At 49.0% G+C, this 23,666-nt stretch overlaps 1 protein-coding gene across 2 annotated transcripts in view; it reads right to left on the bottom strand.

Annotated features, from left to right (window-relative positions):
* Positions 1–23,666, bottom strand: part of TMTC4 (transmembrane O-mannosyltransferase targeting cadherins 4) — a 60,455-nt gene that overhangs the window by 11,392 nt on the left and 25,397 nt on the right. Inside the window, exons 6-14 of one of the 2 annotated variants that reach the window (XM_084767904.1) lie at positions 19,271–19,371; positions 15,427–15,519; positions 14,887–15,051; positions 13,442–13,644; positions 12,047–12,218; positions 11,506–11,637; positions 5,324–5,403; positions 5,089–5,196; positions 4,747–4,888 (exon numbers count right to left, since the gene is read on the bottom strand). In XM_084767904.1, the coding sequence (XP_084624030.1) occupies positions 4,747–4,888; positions 5,089–5,196; positions 5,324–5,403; positions 11,506–11,637; positions 12,047–12,218; positions 13,442–13,644; positions 14,887–15,051; positions 15,427–15,519; positions 19,271–19,371 (1,196 nt within the window). Of the gene's footprint in view, positions 1–4,746; positions 4,889–5,088; positions 5,197–5,323; positions 5,404–11,505; positions 11,638–12,046; positions 12,219–13,441; positions 13,645–14,886; positions 15,052–15,426; positions 15,520–19,270; positions 19,377–23,666 lie in introns of both variants that reach the window. The other variant, XM_084767903.1, reaches the window with a different exon arrangement.

The following is a 23,666-nucleotide window of genomic DNA, read 5'->3' as shown; positions in this document are numbered from 1 at the left end:
TAAACAGTAACTGAATACTCTACATAACAGGCCAGGGACATGGCTCAGGGACATGGCTCAGTGGGTATTGCTTGTACATCCTTGGCACTCACATAAAAAAACCAAGCCTGTCGAAACACACATGCAGCCCCAGAACTGGGTCAGAGACAGAGGCAGGTGGACGGCAGGAGGCTCACTGGCCAGGTAGTCTAGCTGAAAATGACAAGGTCTAGAACAGCGAGAGACCCTGCCTCAAAAAATGGAAGAGAGCCGCAGAGGAAGGAAAATACCCAAGTTAATCTTTGTCCTCTACACGCACACACCGGTTCACCCTCAACACACACACACACACACACACACACACACACACACACACACACACACACACACACACGCACACACATGACTGGGGGTGGGAAGAGGCAAGAGTGCACATGCATGCTACATGCCTAATTTGCTTGCCAAGAGCAGCTTAGAAACCTCTCAAAATAAAAACACGAGCTGTTCAGAAATATTTTGTAAACTCCTTGGGGACCCACGCAGTCATGGACAGTCAGTGGTGACACTGTGAATTCCTTATACAACACAAGTCCTCCTATGTTTCCGCCTTTGCTCCCACTGTTACTCTGACTGCTATTACTGCTTGTTGAAGGTGAATCAGGTAATAAGTTTTCATTCTGTCTCCATGGCTACTCTTCCTTTACACACACTTTTTAAGGAAGCAGAGAAACACGGTGATTTAGTACTCAGCAGGGGGTGGAGGTGTTACCTACCCACCAGTCCCTCATGCATCCCATACTCAGTTTTGAGTCCTTTACCATTTAACTCCTTGATACAGTTCTGCCAGCCTCAGAGGGACAGGACAAGGACCATGCTTTCCCCCCACTCCCTCAGAGGGACAGGACAAGGACCATGCTTCCCCCACCCCCTCAGAGGGACAGGACAGAGGACCATGCTTTCCCCCCCACCCCCTCAGAGGGACAGGACAGAGGACCATGCTTCCCCCACCCCCTCAGAGGGACAGGACAAGGACCATGCTTCCCCCACCCCCTCAGAGGGACAGGACAAGGACCATGCTTTCCCTCCCACCCCCTCAGAGGGACAGGACAGAGGACCATGCTTTCCCCCCCACCCCCTCAGAGGGACAGGACAGAGGACCATGCTTCCCCCCCACCCCCTCAGAGGGACAGGACAAGGACCATGCTTTCCCTCCCACCCCCTCAGAGGGACAGGACAAGGACCATGCTTTCCCCCCACCCCCTCAGAGGGACAGGACAGAGGACCATGCTTTCCCCCCCACCCCCTCAGAGGGACAGGACAAGGACCATGCTTCCCCCCCACCCCCTCAGAGGGACAGGACAAGGACCATGCTTTCCCCCCCACCCCCTCAGAGGGACAGGACAGAGGACCATGCTTTCCCCCCCACCCCCTCAGAGGGACAGGACAAGGACCATGCTTCCCCCCCACCCCCTCAGAGGGACAGGACAAGGACCATGCTTTCCCTCCCACCCCCTCAGAGGGACAGGACAGAGGACCATGCTTTCCCCCCCACCCCCTCAGAGGGACAGGACAGAGGACCATGCTTCCCCCCCACCCCCTCAGAGGGACAGGACAAGGACCATGCTTTCCCTCCCACCCCCTCAGAGGGACAGGACAGAGGACCATGCTTTCCCTCCCACCCCCTCAGAGGGACAGGACAAGGACCATGCTTCCCCCACCCCCTCAGAGGGACAGGACAAGGACCATGCTTTCCCCCCCACCCCCTCAGAGGGACAGGACAGAGGACCATGCTTTCCCCCCCACCCCCTCAGAGGGACAGGACAAGGACCATGCTTTCCCCCCCACTCCCTCAGAGGGACAGGACAAGGACCATGCTTCCCCCCACCCCCTCAGAGGGACAGGACAAGGACCATGCTTTCCCCCCCACTCCCTCAGAGGGACAGGACAAGGACCATGCTTCCCCCCCACTCCCTCAGAGGGACAGGACAAGGACCATGCTTCCCCCCCACCCCCTCAGAGGGGCAGGACAGAGGACCATGCTTTCCCCCCCACCCCCTCAGAGGGACAGGACAAGGACCATGCTTTCCCCCCCACTCCCTCAGAGGGACAGGACAAGGACCATGCTTCCCCCCCACTCCCTCAGAGGGACAGGACAGAGGACCATGCTTTCCCCCCACCCCCTCAGAGGGACAGGACAGAGGACTATGCTTCCTGCCCCCCCACCTTCTGCCCTTTCTCCCACTGGCTATCTCAAGATGGCTCTGTCTCTCTCCCAGTGCCCTGGGACTGGAAGCAGAGGTCTCCCTCTAGAGAACTCAGTAGTCCTTCTGCCAACACGCCTCACTATTGATCTCTGCGTAGTTGGTACAGCACCCCATTTTCTGTTCTTCCCACATCTGTCTGACCTCTGCCCGGCACTGAGCCTTCCCTGTTTAAAACACTTAGCATGCGTTTCTAAGGCCACCATGACTGATACAGATGCCCAGCTTCTGCAGTGACTGGTCCCCAGCTCTCCTCCCTGTCACAGGCACCACTGCTCTCACGGACCAGCACCAATGTCCCAGATAATCTAGCACTTCCTATTTCCTCTACAATGAGTTTGCGCCCTGTTCTTATCAGAGCCCACAAATCAAAGCAACTTCTGTCTCTCGCAATAAAACACAACTTCTAAAACAGACACCTTGAAGCTACCAGGCTCCCCTTATTTGCGGATATATAAATGGTCTGGTTGAGCTGTAGGAGATTAAGCCTTAATGCTTTTAAGCTGTCAAGGGCAGAAGCTGGATAACTGAATCACAATGGAGGGCCACAGCCTTGCGCAACAGGCCCTGTGGTGACCCCATTTCAGGGTGGCACAACAGGGAAGCGTGCGGGGTGGGGTGGGGTGGGGTGGGGTGGGGTGGGGTGGGGTGGGGCGGGGCGGGGTGGGGTGGGGTGGGGTGGGGGGTGCCCGTTGTCTCAGGGCTGTGTATGACAATCACAGCGAGAGCATCTGATGCCCAAGATGAGAGTTCGCCATCCAAGCTGATGTTTTATGTTCTGGTTTTCTTTTCTTTGGAAGCTGCTCCTACGGGGGCTCACTCAGCGTAAATTCTGCTCCCCAAATCCCAAGGAGCAGCAGCAACAGGCAGTGAGTGTGGAGGCTGCAGGCAGACACACACTTGCTTTGCAAGCAACAGCCTTGAAAGGAGCTACTTCCAGAAAAGGGGTGACACCAAAGACGTCACAGGGACCGAGTCTGATGTCATTTAAGTGCCAGGGTAGCTGGCCCATCAAACAGAGACTAACGCCACCTCCAGGCATGGACTTAGGCTAAATCTGCTCCCTGCAGCCAGCACACTTTCCTAGCTCTGATGACTTGCTCTGCTCTCTATGTGACTGGGGTTGTGGTCTCATGAGGTTTTAAGGTGGCTCCCTCCCTAGCTTATTCCCTAGAAGAGCTTTAGAACTTCTTAGTCTTCCGGTTTCAGAGAGAAGCCTGCTTCAACTCAGGAGCATGAAACAGATCACAAAAGGTGCGTTTTGAAATGTAAAAACATGCAGGCCCAGCAGTCCTGGAGACAGCTGATGAGGACAAGAGAACACCGAGAACACCGTGCTTTTGTCCTCTGTTCCCCCCACCCCACCCCACCCCCCTGCCAGGCTCAGGCGTGTTCAGACTCTTCTTTTTGACACTGGAATAGACACCTAGAAATGGTGGCTTCCTAATCTACAGCACAACTAAAACAAGTTTTGTGTTTTTTTTTTTTTAAATAAGAACGTGAGAACTACTTCATTCTAAAACTTATAATACAAGCACCATCTGCCCACTTAAGGTGACGTGTCCAAGGGGACAAAGTCGGCCTTCTTGCCTGTTGCCACCTGTCTCAGCATTTTGTTTGCTCTGTTCGTTCTGCCTGTGCAGCTAACAAAACCATAGCCCATCGTTCCAGAAACAAACATGTTAAGGGTCAAAGTTATTCATATCACGGTAAGAAAGGAGGCCCACTCTTCTATTAAACACCCAGACAGCCGGTGTTTCCTGGGGCTCCCTTCTGCTTTGACATGGTCTTCAGGGCAAACCCAGCGAGGAGTCCTTCCTAGAGGCTGGGCCATGCTGGGGGGACTAGAATTTTAGTTTCTTTCAAAAAGCACAGAAACAGCATAGCAACATGTTTTCGTCTTAGTCTCAGATGCAGGGATGTGGGGCTGCTTTGGACTGTCTGCAGCAGCTGACTGTGATTTGCCTTGTGCTCGAGCAGAGGCGAGATTTTGCCAGCTGCAGATAGTTTCTGCAACTGTGTGACATTTGGAATTCTGGATATATATATAATCTCCTCTGAAAAGTGCACGTGTGCACACACACCACACACATACGCTTACATACTAGAGCCTGGAGAAGGGTGGATGGTGGCTATTCAGAGGGGTTGGTTGCAGTTTATGAGTAGTCGTGCTTAAAGAAGAAACACGAAGAAAGAAATTAGATACAGGACTCTCTCTCTCTCATTTCACATTTAAAAACCAAAAATAATGTTTATCAGGAAGTGGGCCCTTGGAGCATGTTTTCCAGAATTTTCATTTAATCTATTGTCTTTGTGATTTATAAACTCATTTGGTGTGGATGGCTCATTAATTAGAACCTCAGCAGTGCATACAAGGAAATCAAATCACTACGTTCAAATGAGGTGAACGGGTATAGAGGATTTTCATAACACAGAGAGTGCTGGATGGGTTTAGGAGGGTCATTCTGTCTTAAGTGCCGGGAACCTGGGGGCAGCCTGCCCTTACCAGCCGCCCGAGGTTGTAGTAGCAGTCTGGGTACTTCCGCCTGTGTTTAATGGCTGTCCGGTAGCTTTGCTCTGCGGCCTCAAACTGTTTCAGGCTGTTCTGGACAATGCCCAGATTCATCCACGCGGCTGCAAAGTCTGGCCTGTAAAAACATAAAATTATATATACACACACACACACATACATACACACACATACATACATACATATACACACACACACACACACACACACACAAAAGATAAACAAGAAAAAGAGAAGATTAGATGACCGTCCAAACCCAGAGATTCACTCTTTGTCCCTGGTAGTACAGTAAAAAAAGAAAAGAAAAAAACTGCTCACTGTATCTGGACAGCCATGGACAGCATTTCTTCAGCTTCCTGTAGCTCATTCCTTTCTTTTAAGATATTCCCAAGGTTGTTCATGGCGTGAACATACTTGGGATTTAGTCTGGAAGCGGAGAGAAAGAAAGGCAGGCTGTTGCTGTTACGGCTCAGCTGTTCTCACCCAACAGTTAGAAACCAGCAAAGATCGACAGGCGTGCCAGGAAGTGACATCCACGCATGCATGTGTGTACCTCACTGCCTCCCGGTAGTATTTGATGGCCGCTGTTTGGTTGCCTTGATCAGCCAGGTTTTTGCCAATGTTGTAGTGAACCTGAAAGCACAGGTGACCATTTGGCCATCAGCATAGACTTCTTTGTTCAGAGCTGGACACCTACTGCATCTTCTAACTGAAGACAGAGGGGAAAGGAACTAAAAAAAGACAGCCCTCCCCGTAACTAAAAAAACCCGACTGGTGGAAGGATTACAGGCTTATGTGAGAAGCTGTGGAATGGACTAGAAGTCAGGGAGGTGGCAAGCAGACACAGCTGTAAAATATGACAGGAAGGAAAATGGCTGTGACAACCCAGAGAAAAACCAGAAAGCCAAAAAAGGAGGCTGTTCTGGAGAGGCCCATGCCCGTCATTTACAGCCCCTAAATCCAGTCCTTGCTGGTCTGGCCTATTCTTCTGGTAGCACTGCAAGTCATGGGGGCAGCCGATACTACACTTATGGGAGTTTTATGTTTATTAAGAATGAAAGAGAATATAAGATGATTGTTAAGGAGTAAAGAAGCCATTTGAGGATGGAAGAAATAGGATTCATAGTTGCAAATCAATGAGAAATTCTTAACCACCTTAAGATGAGGACACGTGGGAAGCCGACACGGAGCATTTTCTCAGTTACACATAGGCTCAGAATACATTACAGAGAAGTGTCAGGTGTGGTGGTGCACGTCTGCAGTCCTAGCACTTGGCAGAGGCACAAGGATCAGCTTGAGGCCATCTTTGGCTACACAGGAAGTCCAGAGCCAGTCAGGGTTACTTGAGACCCTATCTTAAAAACACTTTTGAAAAGATGAGGAGGAAGAGAAGGAAGAGGAGGAGGAAGAGAAAGAAGAAAAAGAAGAGGAGGAGGAAGAGGAGGAGGAACAGGAGGGGGAGGAGGAAGAAGAGGAGGAGGAGCAGGAGAAGAAAAAGGAGGAGGAGGAGGAGAAGAAGAAGAAGACAGGATCTGGACTGAAACCAGAAGGCAGACGGCCTTGGCGCTGAGGAAGATCATCAGAGGTCTGAACTTATGGTCAAGAACTCTTCCCAGAACCATGAAACATAAGAGGCAGTAGTGATCCCAGGCAAGGATGCAACACACCTCTGTTCAGAGAGGAAGACTCAGGGAAAATGATGGACCACAGTATTACCTCATGCCAAGGGCCACCAAAACCTGATGTGCTCCTTGCCAGTATCTTCTTGTCACAGTGGCTCTGAGCTGAAGAAGGTGCCTTCTCTTCTGAACTGATAAACTGCATTTGTGTTCTGCATCTTATTAGACACTGCAAAGCTGAACCCTAGTCCCGAAGCCTATTTTGTCTCACCACAGTACACCTGCTCCCCAGGTGCTGGTGAAGATGGGTTTGACTGTACTGGGCCATTTGAACGCCTCACCACACTGCCTGTTTTTCTTCCCGAAGCCAACTACTGTTTTCGGTTATGCACCATGGACAGACTGTTCATACAGTGAGGCACAGGGCTTCTTAATGTGACTGCGAAGACCAGTCCTTTAAAGTGGTAATAAAAAAGAAGTGGGTCACATGGGGCCCCCCCAATCCAGTCTGACTGGATGCAGACAGAGATGAAGGCTGTACACAGAGACGGCCAGGCAAGGACACCGTGAGGGGACGGGAGAACTAACAGGCCTGGCTACTTTGTGGGCTCTTCTTTCTTCCGCCTTTCTCAGCCATTTTTCTTCTTCCCTTTCAACCCCCTAACACTAGATAAGAAAGAAAAGAGTACAGAGGAAAGGAAAGAGATCCCTGAATAAAGTCAGGGGATGGAAAGGGGGCGACAGTATCCTCAGACTGCTTCCTGCCGATTAGGGGTGTCGTCCACTTCCTGGGGGGCAAGTTTGATCTTCTCTGTCAGGGTATTTAATTTTGTATTTTTTTTGTGTGTGTGCGTGACTACTTAACTGCAGCAAACCCGACCAACAACAACCAACAACCCAGCGCCACCAACCCTGCCTCCCGAGGCCTGAGCATCCATATGCCTCCTGAGAAGCTGCCAGGATTCCAATGGTCACACAGTCACAGAAACTATCTGCAGCTGGCAAAACCATGCCTCTGCTAGAACGTGAGGCAAACCATAGTCAGCTGCTGCGAAGCAGCCCTAGTCCCCACACCTGGGGCTGGAAATGAAAACATATTCTTATAAAATTGCTGTGGTTTTTCTTTTTAAGGAACCAAAATTCTGAAATTGTCACTACATGCTTCAGAGAGACTGCAGGGAAAGCAGGCTCACTGACACCGTCAGTCTCGGGCTTCTAGCCTTCAAAGCAAATTTCCATTGCGGGAGGCTCATGGTCTCGGGCACTGCACTGTGGCAACTGAGACCAATGGCTGAACCCTGAAACAGCAGTGTCCTAAACGCACTGTACTCTGAGAAGGAACTGTCCTGCACTGTTACTCGCAGCCCAGTTAAGAGGACTGTTGTAGGTGTTCTTGGATTTCTGCACCGGTTTGAGGCAGTGTGCTACTCTAAAAGCTCATGTGTTACAGATTCCTTTCGCAAAGTCCTTTAAAATAGCTACATTTATATTTGCCTAATTCAATGAAAGAAATCCTAAGCAGAGAATTACTAGGTTGATGTAATGTGTACTCATCAACACCACACACACACACCACATACACACCACACACACACACACACACACACACACACACCACATACACACCACACACACACCACATACACACCACACACACACACACACACACACACACACCACATACACACCACACACACACCACATACACACCACACACACACCACATACATACCACACACACACACCACATACACACCACACACACACACCACATACACACCACACACACACACCACATACACACCACACACACACACCACATACACACCACACACACACCACACACACACACCACACACACACCACATACACACCACACACACACACCACATATACACCACACACACACCACATACACACCACACACACACACCACATACACACCACACACACACACACCACACCACATACACACCACACACCACATACACACCACACACCACACACACACACACACACACACACACACACACACACAGTGTGACAGAAACTTCCTGGACTATAATACTCTCCATTCTTAGCTATTTTCATTCTTACCCTGCAGCTTGGAAGGGGCTCGGTACACACTACTGCCAGGGCAGGCACACAGTATTTGTGAAGATCATCTCATTCTGTGCACACTAGAACAAAAAAAGCTGGAGGACGCCACCGAGAAAGATCCCTCCTGGTCCCCAGAACACTAGCACAGCTTCCGTCAGATGTCGATAGGATTCCAGCCTCCCCTGCTGCTTTCCCTTTGTTTGGGGTAAATTTTGTTCTCTCTCTGTAAACGCCACTCTCAAAAAGAGTTCAGCTGCCCTCTGCAGCACAGCCAGGGTTCTGCCTGGCACTCAGGACAGCAGTCCCGGATCCGGGGTGGGGGTGGGGGTGGGGGTGGGGGGGGCGGGGGATAGGCTACTGTGAAAAGCCCAACAGCATGTGATTTAAGTGGGATGGGTTAGTAACATGATTCAGGCCCAGAAGGCAGTCCAAAATTAGAAGACGCCCAACCTCACTCTGTGGCTTAGATGGGGAATTCTGTGAAAAGAAAATGGCTGCCTAGACTGGGCCAAACAAACCTGCCGCCGAGGCTGCTTCTGGTGGTGCTCAGGAAATGAGTGGCTCTCGTTACCTCGGTAGAAGAGAAGGAAGAGTCTGCTTACCCAGCTCCTTTGCACCTCACATGCTAAGACACTGAAGCCAGATTAAAGCAGGCACCAAATGACATGCACAGGCGAAAAAAGTAACAGGGCCCACAGTGAAAGGCACTTTTAACACCACTGCTTTAGAAACTGCCTCAAATATTCCGCTGAGGTTGAAGACTGAGAAACCCAAAGTGTTTAAACATAAAAACCCAGTAATCACCCTTAAGGAAATACCTTGGGGTGGTATGTGATCCTTTCATTGTTAAAATAACTAACTTAGAACTGTATCATGGGGTTAATATTAGTAAATGCAACATATGTCTGAACTTTAAAAGCTAAAATGACTGCCAATAAATTCCGTACTTGGAATGATTGTGATGAACACAATCTCCATTTGGCCCAATTCAATAATTAATATTAGGCAATTACCACACACAAGGCACTGTGGGTAATTTAAAGGCAGGCCAAGGACCAGCACTACCTATACTGATATCTCAATCTTACAGCAACAACAACAACAACAACAAATTGAGTCTCAGCTTATATATCTGGGTCTGAACAGCAGGCAGGTGCCAACCACTGACTTACTATTCCAAGGCTACTGAGTGGAGACCAGAGCAGAAAAGGAATCCCCTGGAATGGGGGTGAAAGGATGCAGCGTTTCCAAAGAGAGAGTTCCTCCCTGAGATCCACACACCAATCCGCCAACACCAGTGTATAGAGAAACATTTGAAACAATCATCAGAAGAAACTCTACCATGCTTATGTTAAATGGCTGACAAAGGCTCTGGAAAAAGAATGATTATTTCAGCACTCGAGGTGTTCATGTGTGCCCCAAGGTAAAAAGAGAGACATATATGCTTGTGACTGAGTGACACCCATGTGTGTATCCTCTGTCTTCCAGTCTACTGTGGCTCAGTTCATTTCAGACTGAGACTGTGAATACATTTATTCCATGTCTACTGTTAACTATGGCCATCCACGCACACCAAAACAACATGCTGGACCTCTCCCGAGCCACCCAAATACCTGACCTAAGTAGTACCAGCTTCCCCCATTCATGCCTCAGTTTCTCCAATCTGGGGAAATAAAGCTATAGCTTCTATTTATGTCCTTAGCAGGAGGGAGGATCACAGGGTTAATTACAATGCCCTGTGTAGAGACCAGAGTTCGCCATGGTGAGGAAAGATACAAACAGAATGGGCAGTTGGTGCTGTCCATGTGAGAAAGGAAACGTGAAGAGATCTTACATCTATGAAACTAAACTGCTGCTGAAGCTAACTTACAACGATGGTGACTGATCTGCACACGTTCTGGTAAGACATCTTAACGATAAAACATGAATGAAATGTTTCAACCAAAAAGAAAAAAACAAGCAAGGGGTGACAGCTTTTATAGACTCATCTTCACTCTGGGGCCACAAGAGGATGTGATGTGCTCAGTAGTTTACTTATGTAACTTTGGCCTGAAACCATTGCTTTCCTTAACTACAGAACGTGGAACAGAGATCTTCAGAAAGCTCTGCCCATCCAGAAGGTCACATGCGCACATGCTAAGCAATTCCAGTCAGATGAGCTAAGGCAGCTGCCAGTGGGATGCAATGATCTGTATGCTCACAGGAAACTAGCGCCCTAAAGCCTCGGCTCAACCCCAGCAAACAGAATTCTCTTCTTATTGCCAGAGAAGCCAAACGAATTAACATTTCCCAAGGGTCTCCTACGTGCTGGCTACCGTGTTAGGGTCATGAAACCTGGCATGCAGGCATCACTCCTTACACAAAAGAACTGAGAATTCCCAAGCTGGGTAAGTGGGAAGCTCAGATTTAACGAAGAAAAAACTACAAGAGAGAAAGTCCCCACTGGATCTCTCCAACAAAAACACTGCCAATGTTAAACCACATACGCCCATGCTTCTCTAATCTGGTGAGAGGCATCACCTAGCAGAGAGCTCAGGGTGGAGTGTGTGTGCCGTGGTCAGCTCTCAGCTTCCAATCCTGTTCATAAGTACTGGCACCTTCATGTCAGAGCCTGCGGAAGGCCAGCTCCCCCATCACCAGAGAGTGCTCTAGAAGATTAGGATGGGGCTGTACCCAGCCTCAGCCTGGAGGGGAGACATCCCGACTTCCAGTGCCTTCAAGGTGGGGCCACAAAATAGCAACGGGTAGATGGCCACAAGTTTCAATAAATCTGCCTATTGACGCTGTTTGGATTTAAATGATTTCTTTTGAATTTGGTAACTTTTTTTAGCTGAACGTAATGAAGCTTAACAAACTCACTGAGGGAAAAGAAAAATACAATAACCCCCTCCCCCCGTCCACCCCCAAGTATTTAATGATGGCCTTAAGACTAGTTACTGCTTTGGTCAATGCCGCCGAGGGTCCTAAACCATTACTGCAGCGAGCACTTTGCAGAGGAGGACGGTGGGCAAGGTACCTTAGCATTGAGGGGACACACAGACAGAGCACTTCGGAAGAGCCGGTCTTCACTCCGCCATTCGCCGCTGCGGACCACACATCTCAGTGCGCTGATGAGCAGAATTCCCAGGATGATGGCAGCAACCGGCTTCTGAACAGAGTCAGCAGATGTCGTGAGTAAGGGCACATGTGTGTGTGTGTGGGGGGGGGGGTCAGAGTTCTCTGCGGCGGCATTCTGGGTGGTATGTGTGTGTGTACGTTCATGTGGCGCATGCACATGGGTGCAGAGACCCGCCCTGCCCGTGCAGAGGCCGTAGGAGGGTATCAGGTGTCTTCCTTCATCACTCTTCAAGGCAGGGCCACCCACTGAACCTGGAAGCTGCTGTTTTGCTAGGCTGTCTAGACAGGGAGTTTCCAGGGTCTGCCTGGCTCGGAGCTCCCAAGCTTGGGATTTGAGGCAGGCGTTGCCAAAGTGTTTTACACAGGTGCTGTGGCTGGGACTCAGTCCTCACGCTTGCACGGCCCTCACCCGCTGAACCACCGCCCCAGCCCCATGGTACCTTTTTCCTAGTGTGTCTGCTTAGGGCTCCAAACCCAAACGTCAGCAGCACGCAGAAGCCAGCGCTGGGGAGGTAGAGGACACGCTCTGCAACCACGAAGCCCACTCGGAAAAACAAGTTGCTCGCGGGAAGAAAGGGGATCACAAGAAATCCCAAGCCCAGAGTAAGGATTCTGGAAGACGGAAAGTGTTTGCGTAAGTGGCTACTTTTAGACTTTTCAAGAAAATCACTTCACCTGACATAACAGCAGAGGCCGTTCATTGTTTTTTGCCATTGATTTAGCAAAGATAAAGTTATCAGCAAAAGGGAATTAATTAGCTGGCCACACAGAGCACAATACTTAGCAGCTAGCGCACAGGAAAAACATCCCAATCATAATGTGTGCATCAGTGAAGTCAGAAAGACTACACTTAACCTAGTCTTTAATTAGTGAACACTGGTCCCAAATAAACCCATGTAGTTTTTAATGAAACCACGCCCCGCCCCCCACTTGCCTAACAAGAACAATACCGATCTGTATATTAAATTTTGTAAAATCTGAAAGAAACTACCATTTTTATGTTAGAACCAGCCGAGCACAAGAACACCCTGAGGTGAGACACATCTCCCAGCTCTGTACTGCTGTGTCTCCTATGATGCGACAGTGTAAGCAAAGCAGGGAGGACCCATTTGGGGTTCCTTCTGGGACTCCATGCCTCACAGAATTTTGTTTTAAGTCCTATTTCTCTCTCTCTCACACATACCCCCCAAGTGATTGGGACTGAAGTCTGTTGCTCTTTAGAACCATCAGCTGATTTAAGCATACAGGTAGGCAGGAGATGGTCATGGGTTTTGAGAAATTGCTCATGTAATATTCATGTGCCACTTAGGCTTTGTGGGAGCCGTCCCAAACAGTTTTTATCTTCACAGAACATGTTTTGTTTTCCCCAATTATTTTCTCGATAACGCTTTGCAAAAGATCTTATCTGCTGAAAAAGCGTGGGCATCTTTTTGGGGAAACAACTTTATTTTGTGCCGGACAATAGGACGGACCCGCACGGAACTCACAAGAGCTTCTCTGACGGAGGACTGTGAAATTGGGGGCCCAACACAGTCAATTACACCCTCTGTTCTGACCGCAAATTACGTTTTACCTCCTACAGTGAGACCCCCCCACACCCCCGCCCCAAGTGCTGCTTAGGAGTGGGGAGGGCGCATGGCAGTCATGTGATCCTCCAACTCCCCTCCCCACTACTTGAAGCCAACCACGGATTCCTGCCTTGTTGTTGACATAAATTCAGAGCAAATGTCCTTATATATCTATCCGATGCACAGAGCTGTTCAAAGTGATGAGTGCTGGGTTCAGTCAGCAAAATGCTTCTGGGTAGACGTGAAAAGTTCCTGGCTGCCTCTCACCTTCTCTTGCAGCTATCTTCGGAGCACAGGGCTTGGAATATTAGGCCAATTAGGCAGAGCCAAAGTGCCGCTAGAGCAATTACCCTCCAGTCACCAACCGACTTAATGAGGGGGATGCAGCCCATTGACCAATCAAAACACAGCCACCAGGGACACAGCAGCAGCCAGGCATTCAGTGAATAGTAGTAATTATAGTTTATGGCCTGTCAGTCAAAGGAAAAACAAACAGTTACTTGATGCTGAACTTGAAAGAACATACATATCCTAATTTCACTTCCGAGGCACTCATAAGCTTCTGTTCCAGGGAGCGGGTGTGTAAAATAAAATACTGCCCATTTGTCTTCTGAGCATAGAGCTGTAATCTGTAATTTATTAAATGCATCCAGATTTTAATAGTCTAAAAATACAGCCAAGCCTCTGGGCCAGGCGATGCAGGTGTAGTGATATCTCTGGCCAGGCTGTGGCTCATTTACATAGCATCACCAGTGCACTCACCCCTGGCCATCCTCCCTACTGTAAAACACACAGCCAAGAACCTGGGGCTTGAAATCCTTATCCTTAGAAAAACAGGCAGACCTAAGTGAGTACTCTTGACACTATCAGACTCCTAAACTATCTTGTGCTACCACATTTGCCTTAATTCAGTCATGCCAGGTTCCCTTGCGGCAGCACAAAATAGGGGGAGGGTCCTTCTTTTCATTAAAGGAATTATGGTTGGGGCTCTCTCTGTGGGCCTTGATCCACAGATTCAGCAAACCTAGAATTTAAGCAGATTGGAAACATTTGGAAGGAAAGAATTCCAGAAAGGTCCGAAGGCCACTGAAGTGAGTACAGTCACTTCATCACGAACAAAGAGCAGGCATCACATTGGGCACAGCACAGAAGGCTGGGAGAGTTCTGAGCAAGGCGGAGGAGAAGTGAGTAGGTCATATGCCAACACCCTTACCTTATCAAAGAGACTCAAGCACCCCTGGAGTTTGGATTGTAAGGCTCGCGGAACTAACTCCCCATGGACAGCAAGAGATAACTATATGAGGAGGCAGCACACAGCCGTCCCACTGTGGATAAGAAGCTGTCTAGAATTGCCTGAACAACAGTAAAACACGGACGTGCCCACGTATTAGGGACTCGGGACTGTGGTGATGCGTTGGGATGTAGACGGGGAAGAATTAAGGACATACAGCAGTGGTTCTCGACCTTCCTGGCACTCAGGCCCTTTCATACAGCTCTTCCTGTTGTGGCGACCCCCCAACCATAACATTATTTTCATTGTTACTTCATAACTACAATTTTGCTACTGTTATGAATTGAAACGCAAATATCTGTTTTCCAGTTGTCTTAGGAAACCCCCATGTTAGGGTCACAACCTGTAGGCTGAGAACCACTAATCTACAGAATGACGGGGAAAGAAAATGAACTAAAAAGGAGTCTAGGCTCATACTTACCCTAACCAGCATACTGTCAGCAAAGGAGGCTGGGTTGTCCACCTCAGAAAACGCCGGCGGGCCTGTACCCATGATGGTCCAGCGTACATAAAGCATGCCTGTGCCTCCGAAGGTGAGCAGGGTCATTCGGAAGAGGAGGCCTCCACTCCTGAGCACACCAATGTTCTGAAAGGACACCAGAACGCTGAGGATTTTCAACTAAAGCACAGCGCGGAATCCAAGTACTTAGGGGCTGAGTGGCCACCTTGGTCCATGTGGTCTATGTGGGGGCTTATGCAGAGTTCAAGTCCAGCCTAGGCAAGTTAGACTGGTTCAAAATAAAAAAGTAGGGAAAGGGCTGGAGCCACAGGTTAGTCATAGGACACTATGACTAACTGCAAAATAAGTAAACACAGCAGCCCAAGTATGACTGAGCACAGTGCGCTAAAAGCTGCCTACTCTAGAACCCAAATCACAAGAAGCACCCGGAAGACAGCAGTTTAAGCTGCCTGCCACTTGACATTTTCCACATCTAGGCTCGAGAGGAAATAGGTAACTTACCTCTACTGACTTGTCCTTATGTAGGAACTTCCGGACAGCTACCAGGATGTTGAATTTGCCTATCACCAGGATATCGAACACAGCATTCAAGCCCTGGGAATCAAAGCCTTACAGTTAGCCTGGAGGGAGCCTGGCTGTGACAGGGCGGAAATTAAAGTCACATTTCCATTATTTGACCCAGGCGAGAAAACTGAAGATGACCACTGACAAACTCCCAGGTATTTAGGAAGAAACATGCACGTTTAGTTGACCCTAATCCATAGTGTGGACCCTGCCAGCGATAGTCTCCTGGGTGTCCCGCAGTAACAATCCCACAGGCAACGTTTAGAAGCTTTGTAACACTTAGAACAGCCAAAACTCTGGGCTCCCATGGAAAGTTCCCCAGAAGTCTTTGCTTCCCCCATTCCTTGTCTATAGCGGAAACAGAGCAGTCAGCTCCCTGGGCAATAATGAAGCATTGAGAGAAAGGCAGCCATCAGTCTCGCCAAGCCAGCCTTGTTTAGGAACTTCAGTGGGTTGACGGAGCCCTGGATCTCTCAGGCACATCCCTAATTGTCCACTAGTGTTTCCTGTTCCCTGGGCACATGGCTGGACTCCATCCTCAAGTGTGCCCTACGGAGGGGAAAATTCAAGGTCAGGTCAGGTCAGGTCAGGTCACATGGGTGCCTGGGGAGAAGTGAACACACTCTTCTGGAGCTTTAGTTTTAAAAGCTGGACTCTCTTCTCTCTGTGGCTGTGACACAGCTGTCTAGAGTAACTCTGGACACTTGCACATAAAAGATGCTGATGTGTGTTCAAGCAAGCCTCCTTGGACACCATGCAGAACTGCCCACTATTGGACACCATGCAGAACTGCCCACTATTGTTAGGTGAACAACAAATGACTTATGGGAAACTGCTGGGTGGCTACCATGACTCCGCCTACACTACCAGCACCCACGGGTACCAAGATGGTCAGGCTGCTTTGACGGCTATTGGAAGTGACCTTCTGTAAATGTCACCTTGGTGGGCACTGTCATCTCCTGGAACCCCTGCCCAGTCTGCATGAAGGAGTCTGAGTATCCAGTGTATCCGGTGAAGCGGCCCCCACCCGACGGGGCTGTGGTTAATACGGGATTTTACAGTGAGGAAGATCCGACATCACCAGAAGGCAGTGGTAATTTGTGGTTTCCAGAGCAAGGCTTGACACCCTGGTTAACTCTCTCCCATAAATGCTAGGAGTCACTAATTATCCACTTCACAGGCCACTGCCGGGTTAAATACCTCAAAGAATCCTGATTTCGTTCCCTAATTTGACACATGATCATCACGGGTCACAGAAGAGCATCTCTGCTGGATTGTGAACTGTTTTCCGGAAGACAGGCACTCACTGGCTGTTGCTACTACGTTCTCATGCTGCTTATCTCTCTGCCTGGAGATGCGGGGACCCCTCCCCCAACCCTTGCTGCCAAGGGGGTGATACAGTCACGTGATCAGGGGCACTGAGACAAACAAAGATTGGTACTCACTTCTCCACTCAAGTTAGAGACAGCATCAAAATGCTCTTAGTTCATTTAAATGCAACCTGATCTTCAGCGTTTCTAATGTTAATAAATTCTGGAGCAGACTTGGCTGAGGGAGATTCCTGCTAAGCAGGCTTGGGGAGTGGGTGGAGACCCTGAGCTAATGAGCTGGGGGGATGCTGCTGCACACCCATGCACACACCCACGCATGCATGCACTCACACACACACACACACACACACACACACACACACACACGAGCACATGCACACACATACACGCATGCACGCACGCACACATACACACATGCATATTGGCCTCCCATTTCTTGGCTCATACCTCCGGTTGTAAGTTTTCCTGTGATGACACAAGGCTAACAAAGGCTATATGGGAGGAGAGGGCGTGGGCTTTAGTGTGTCTCTGTCCCTCAGACCCAACTCCAGCCTCTACTCAAATCAAACCTATACATGGGGTGCCTGCCTGTGTGGGGAGCCCTCCTGCCTCCTTCCACCGGTTGTGCAAGCCGAACACACTCAGCACTCAGCTCACTAGCGTCCACGTGAGGTGTGGCTTAGCGGCTGCTTCTCTCTCCCACTGGAAGAGTCACTGAGAATTTGCTCCATGAACATGGCTTCACTTCTGTTTTACCAAATAGAATGCACCCCACAATTTAAAAATAGGGGAGATGACACCTGTCCTCCATACACAGACAGAAGCTTCAATTCTCAGAGTTGTGAGGTGTGTAAAGAGGCACACAAAGAGCCTTTCTAAGAAGCTTACTTAGCGTGGGTGGGCAGGAGCCCATGGCATGTGTGGAGGTCAGAGGACAAAGGAGCAAACTCAGGTCATCAGACTGGACAGTAGTCACCTTTACCTGCTGAGCCACCTCACTGGCCTCTGCACACATTTTTAAATACTAAACTAAGTAGGCCAAGGCTTCTTAAACCATGAGCCATGACTCCACGTGAGACTGCAAAGTTAAATGCAAAAATCCTGGCACCAAAAAGTTTCTGAATACACAATAACCAAAAATTAATTCAAAATCAAATCACTGAAGAGTCCAACGTGGTTGTAGTGGCCGTCATCCAGGGTCCACTGCTCAAGTTCACTGAAGCCTGGGTTCCGAACATGCACTGCGCATTTTCGGCCCCGGGCACACTGTCACACCACACAGTGCCTCAAACACCTTGGCTCATATTCCTGACTACTGCATGCCACAAAGTACAGTTTCTTTCTTTCTTAAAAGTATTTATTTATTTATTTTGAATACAGTGCTCTGCCTGCATATACACCTGCAGACCAGAAGAGGGCATCAGATCACATTATAGATGATTGTGAGCCACCATGTGGTTGCTGGGAATTGAACTCAGGACCCTTCGAGGAGCAGTCAGTGCTCTAACCTCCGAGCCATCTCTCCAGCCCCCCAAAGTACAGTTTCTTTACATATCAAGTTCTCTACTCTCACAGAAGGGTAATGGGTTAGTTATGGAAATAAGCACTTTAAATCTTTCCCTAGTATCATTCAAAAGCACTTAGGTATCAAATTAGTATTTCATTGGGTTAGATTTGTTATACAAATATGCTTATCTACCTCATGGCAAGCACATTTACTTATTTAATAGATGGTAAAATTGTGGCATACCAAAGATTGCTTTAAAATAAATTTATGATTCGTTATCAGTAAGTGTTTGATTTGTAAGCCTACGTTATATACCTACTTTATGTATCCTGGGTTGTATAAAGAAATGTCTGGTGTGTGAATGCAGGATGGTGAAGAAGCCAGGGGCTGAGGATTCAGCTCTGTGGAGCAGTGCTTACCCCGCAGGCACCGTGCTAGAATGTGTTTGCTGGAGCCACAAAAGCAAGACAAGCATTGAGCAGGACCAGCACTCTCAATCAAGTCACGGGGTCTCACGGTTCATGTCTGGGTGAGGGATGAGCCGAGGCTGTGGGTGCCCAGGGGACTTCGGTGGCTGGCGAAACTCCTTGTTATACACAGTACTGCTAAGTATGAGAGTGTCCCAGGAAACTCAACAACAACCTTTCTCTCACCTTTTTCCTAAGGGACTGCTGTACAAGAAGGAACCATGCTTTCTCCCTTGGAACCTTCTAGAGATCAATCTCCACCACTCGCTAGTCAGGGTCAGAAGACCTTGTCAGTTCTCCATCTGAAATGCCAGCCCTGTGGAAGCCTAGACTGTTGGCCCAGAAGAGGGCAAAACCTCAGGCCGATGATGGCACATGGAAGCAGGAGGCCACAGGAGTGGGCTGGCCCACAGCGTCTCTCCTGGAAGGAACGGGCGTGTACAAAAGTCAGGCCCTATGTGTGTCCGAGTTCTTACCAGCACGGTGACTCCTTGCTCTTTGCACAGCATGGCCACTGCTCCCAGAAAGATACTCAGCAACACCCAGAAGGTAGAAGAATGCGCGCCCTCCTTGTTGCCTGTTGGTGAGAGACGAACATGCACACCATGTTACAAGCTCTATCTTGCTGCACACACCTCGCAGAATCGCTCTCTGAAGCCTGGCTCTGGACCAAACTGTTGGTCCCCGGTGGGCCAGTGTGCATTTCCCATACTCTGGCTGGACATATGTCCCATCTCAAGGTATTGAGAAGCACTGCTTTGAGTCAGCTCTGGTCACACAGACACCACAGCCCGTAGTTCCCATGGAGTGAGCTCCTTCTCCACTGCCCACCACTCCAGGACCATTCTAAGTGGTGATGAACACTGAGACTGCAAACAACCCATCCGACTGCAGAGTGACTCCAGCTGTCCCCACTGCTGTCACAGAAAAGGAGCTCAGAATGCTCACACACATCATGCCAGGGACAAGGACTGGGACCTGTACACTGGAGTGCTTAGGCAGGGTCTGCTCCTGTGTGCAACGGCTCTGACCCTACCACCAAAGGCTGCACGGCTACTGCTGGATGGATCAATGTCAGGGCCATTGAGTCTTTTTGGGCTGCAACTGTTAAGGGGACTCAGCGTCAACAGCAAGTCGAAATACCGCTCCACAGTACACTGATGAGAAACACGGGACGCCAGGCGGTTGCCACTAAGTTGCTTTCTGAGGAGACAGGTGCCACTGCTGTCTGTGGTCAGCAGAAATCACAACTGGAAGGGGACAGGGCGTCACAGGAAGGACTCATTCCTGGCCCCTCTCTGAGGCCCTCAGTACTCCTAAGTGAACTAGCACTGCACCTTCTCGGGAGAACCAATCATCAGCGTGTCTGGGTGCCACACCAAGAACTTTATTCTGACTTCCACTCTGCCACTCACTATTGACACACAGCATCTGACGAGTCACTTCCACTTACTCCCCTCATCTATAAAATGGGGCAATGAACTTACCTCAGGAAAGGAGAGAGGAGAGCTAGGGTGGAAGGACCTGCCGCTGGGTTGTAAGTTACAGGAAAGCAAAGCATACCTCCAGAAGCTAACTGTAGTAATTAGCCAGTGAAGAAAACAATGGGGCAGGAAAGGAAGTTGCATTTTTTCACTGTGGAACCAAGTTCTTAGCCATATGCTCACATAAAAACCATTAAACAAGCCAGGTGATGGTGGCGCACACCTTTAATCCCAGCACTCGGGAGGCAGAGGCAGGCGGGTCTCTGTGAATTCAAGGCCAGCCTGGTCTACAGAGCAAGTCCAGAACAGCCAAGGCTACACAGAGGGACCTCATCTTAGAAAACAAAACAAAACAAAACAGCGAACACTTTTTTTTAAAAATCACTCGCTATGGTGTGGAAACTACAGGGTCTGCTGATGGGATTTCCATGGGGCTTCGCTCAACAGACAGGGGGAGTGGCTGGTAAATCACACTGGCACAAGTGTGCCAAGTATGCAGGGCGGTTTCTAAGGTGCACCATGATTCTCATTAAATTTCTCACTCCAGAAGCCAACACCCAGAAGTCAGCAGTAAATGTATGCATATGTGTGTGTATATGTGTGTGTGTGTGTGTGTGTGTGTGTGCTTGTGTGATTGTAAGCATGTGCATGATGCATACCCAGACTGGATGTAAGTGTGTGTGTATGTGTGTGTGTGTGTGTGTGTGTAAGCACATGCATGATGCATACTCAGACTGGATGTAAGTGTGTGTATGTGTGTGCACACGTGTGCGTGCATGTGTGTGTGTGTGTAAGCACATGCATGATGCATACCCAGACTGGATGTAAGTGTGTGTATGTGTGTGCACACGTGTGCGTGTGCGTGTGCGTGTGTGTGTGTGTGTGTGTGTGTCTATGTGTCTGTGTAAGCACATGCACGATGCATACCCAGACTAGATGTAAGTCTTATTACTTATGAAGGACTGGCTGGCAAAGCCCCAGGCTGGAAGGAAGTCTTTCATGTCTTGCCAATAACCACCCAGCCTGGCCTGCCCTGGAGGTGATCTCAGCCTCATGGCCCCTGTGTGTGGGCCGCTATACCTGTCAAGGTGATGAGGTCTTTAGACAGCTGAACCCCTTGGAAACTCACAAAAGCTGGAGCAGCACCACTTTCTGCCAGGACTGACACCTGCTGCTGCCTTCGGGCTAAGGGTGACCCTCCTGACTGGGGCTTTCATTAGTGGCTTTGCTGCTGTGACCACCTGGCACCCCTCTCGAGTCCATGGTCTGTATTCCATCCCAGGCGTAGTAGCCAACTCAGCAGACTCCTGCTTTGCTTTGCTTGCCTGTTCCCGTGGGCTAGTACCCCTCTGGCAAAATCCCGCCTGCCTTATAAAGCTGTCAAATGTCACTTAAGCTGTGAAGCCACACCCCCACTTTCCCATGCAGTCTCCCTTCCAGATTTTCACACCTTACTGCCATTACAAAATCAAGTAGCCCGCCTGCCTGCCTGCTTGCCTGTGGGTAGGTGTCCCTAACTGACCCGTTCAGATTAAATTAGGAGGGGCTGTTGCCTATAAACTGCTGTAATAATAACCCACAAGCCATCAGGGCACTCTTCAGTGTATTACAGACACTGGGTTTTCTGTTTTTGCCCCAGATGAGCATTTCTCAACAATAGACATTTGGTTTGTTTGATGCTTTGTTGTGAGGGAACAAGGCTAGGTATCACAGGGAATTTAGTGCACGTCTACTCATTAGACAACAGGGGAGCCTCCACCCAGCTGCGTTACAGGTAACGGGCAAATAAATGACCTTGGTCAGGGGAATCACGCCTAACAGGAGACCGCTGCCTTAACCAGAGTTGCTCAGGATTCAGGCGCTGGAGCCTGAGCTTAGACCATGCTAAAAAAGCAGAATTATAACTCACCCAGGCCTCTCGTCAGGGATCCTGAGGACGTCAACTAGCAAGCCATGGGCCCCTTTGGACTCTCTACTCAGTCCCACAAGCTCATCCTTGGCAGCAAGTTTGCGGTTACGTACATTGCTGGCAACTCTGCCTGGCTCGGAGGAACCACTGAGAACTGTTCTGAACATTCTGACTGTGGAGCTGCGACACATGGGTGGAGGAAAGAGAACCCTTTTCTGGATGCTTCCAGCAGGGGGCCACCTGGCCTTGACTTAAGTAACTTTCAGCACAGGCAGGAACATCTCACAACACAGCTCGTTTCAGTCTTAAGCTCTGGCCCATTAGGAATATATTCCTTTACGCCGAGCGCAGGCGTGCCTTTCTAAACTCCATGGCTTAGCTCCAAGCTGTTCAGGTGGCAGAGGGCCTGGAAATCAACATTTCTAAGAAACCATTGCATATTTACCTAGTTCTATCAAACAAATGAAGAATGGTTTTTATTTTTAAAAATGACTTACATACGTAATACCAAACGATCACAGTTGGAACCACCACCATTACCAGAAGCCACTACACTAAGCAGGATTCCCACGTGAGGCGTTGCACGTCCCAGGGTCCAGCACAAGGTGCCCAGTCCAACCGCATCCCATTGCACTTGTGTCCACGAATTAGGCCTGACTGTCCTGCAGAAGCCAATACACTTACTCCGCTCTGCTCTACCTCAACACGTTACCTGGATTTTATTTTAATTATTCAAACTTTATGTAAAGAACTTACAAAAACAAAAACAAAACAAAACAAAAAAAAAACCCATGAGACCATGAAATTAAGCAGGCCTGCAATGAGCTTCCACAGTTAGCACAGCCATCCTGAAACTGGGGGGGCTTTGCCTTGGATTTTGTTTTCACTATCAATTCTATTTTACCTATATTTTTATGGATTTGACTTATAAATAATTTTCATTCCATCCTTTTTCACCTAATTATCATATGATTTCCCAAATTCTTATTTTCAAAAGCGTGTCCCCCAGGTCATTTTATATCTTCCTAGAAAAATAGCATGTTTTACTTACATATAACGTGGATGAATTTCCACGTCTGGGGGTGTAATAGGAAATAAACTCCCAGTTCCCCCATTAAGACAAGCAAAGATAACTTTTTTTCCTTTTAAAGATTTATTTATTTATAACACATACTGTGTTCTGCCTTCACGTGTGCCTGCAGGCCAGAAGAGGGCACCAGATCACAGTATAGATGGTTGTGAGCCACCATGTGGTTGCTAGGAATTGAACTCAGGACCTCAGGAAGAGCAACAGTGCCCTTAACCTCTGAGCCCTCTCTCCAGCCCCACAGAGATAACTCTTGAAGGCACCCTGTTAACACAAAGCTACACGCTATGCACATGTGAAGACGACAGCCTTCTTCACGGGCGGCTGACGTACGTAACAGAATGCGTGGGAACAGAACACACAGCCTCGGCTTTAGCAAATGTTTTCCCTTA

Source organism: Acomys minous, assembly GCF_964271855.1.
Source record: "Acomys minous genome assembly, chromosome: 18".
Lineage (NCBI taxonomy): Eukaryota > Metazoa > Chordata > Mammalia > Rodentia > Muridae > Acomys > Acomys minous.
The sequence above is the reverse complement of the archived record's forward strand: the minus strand, read 5'-3'. Positions and strand labels throughout refer to the sequence as shown.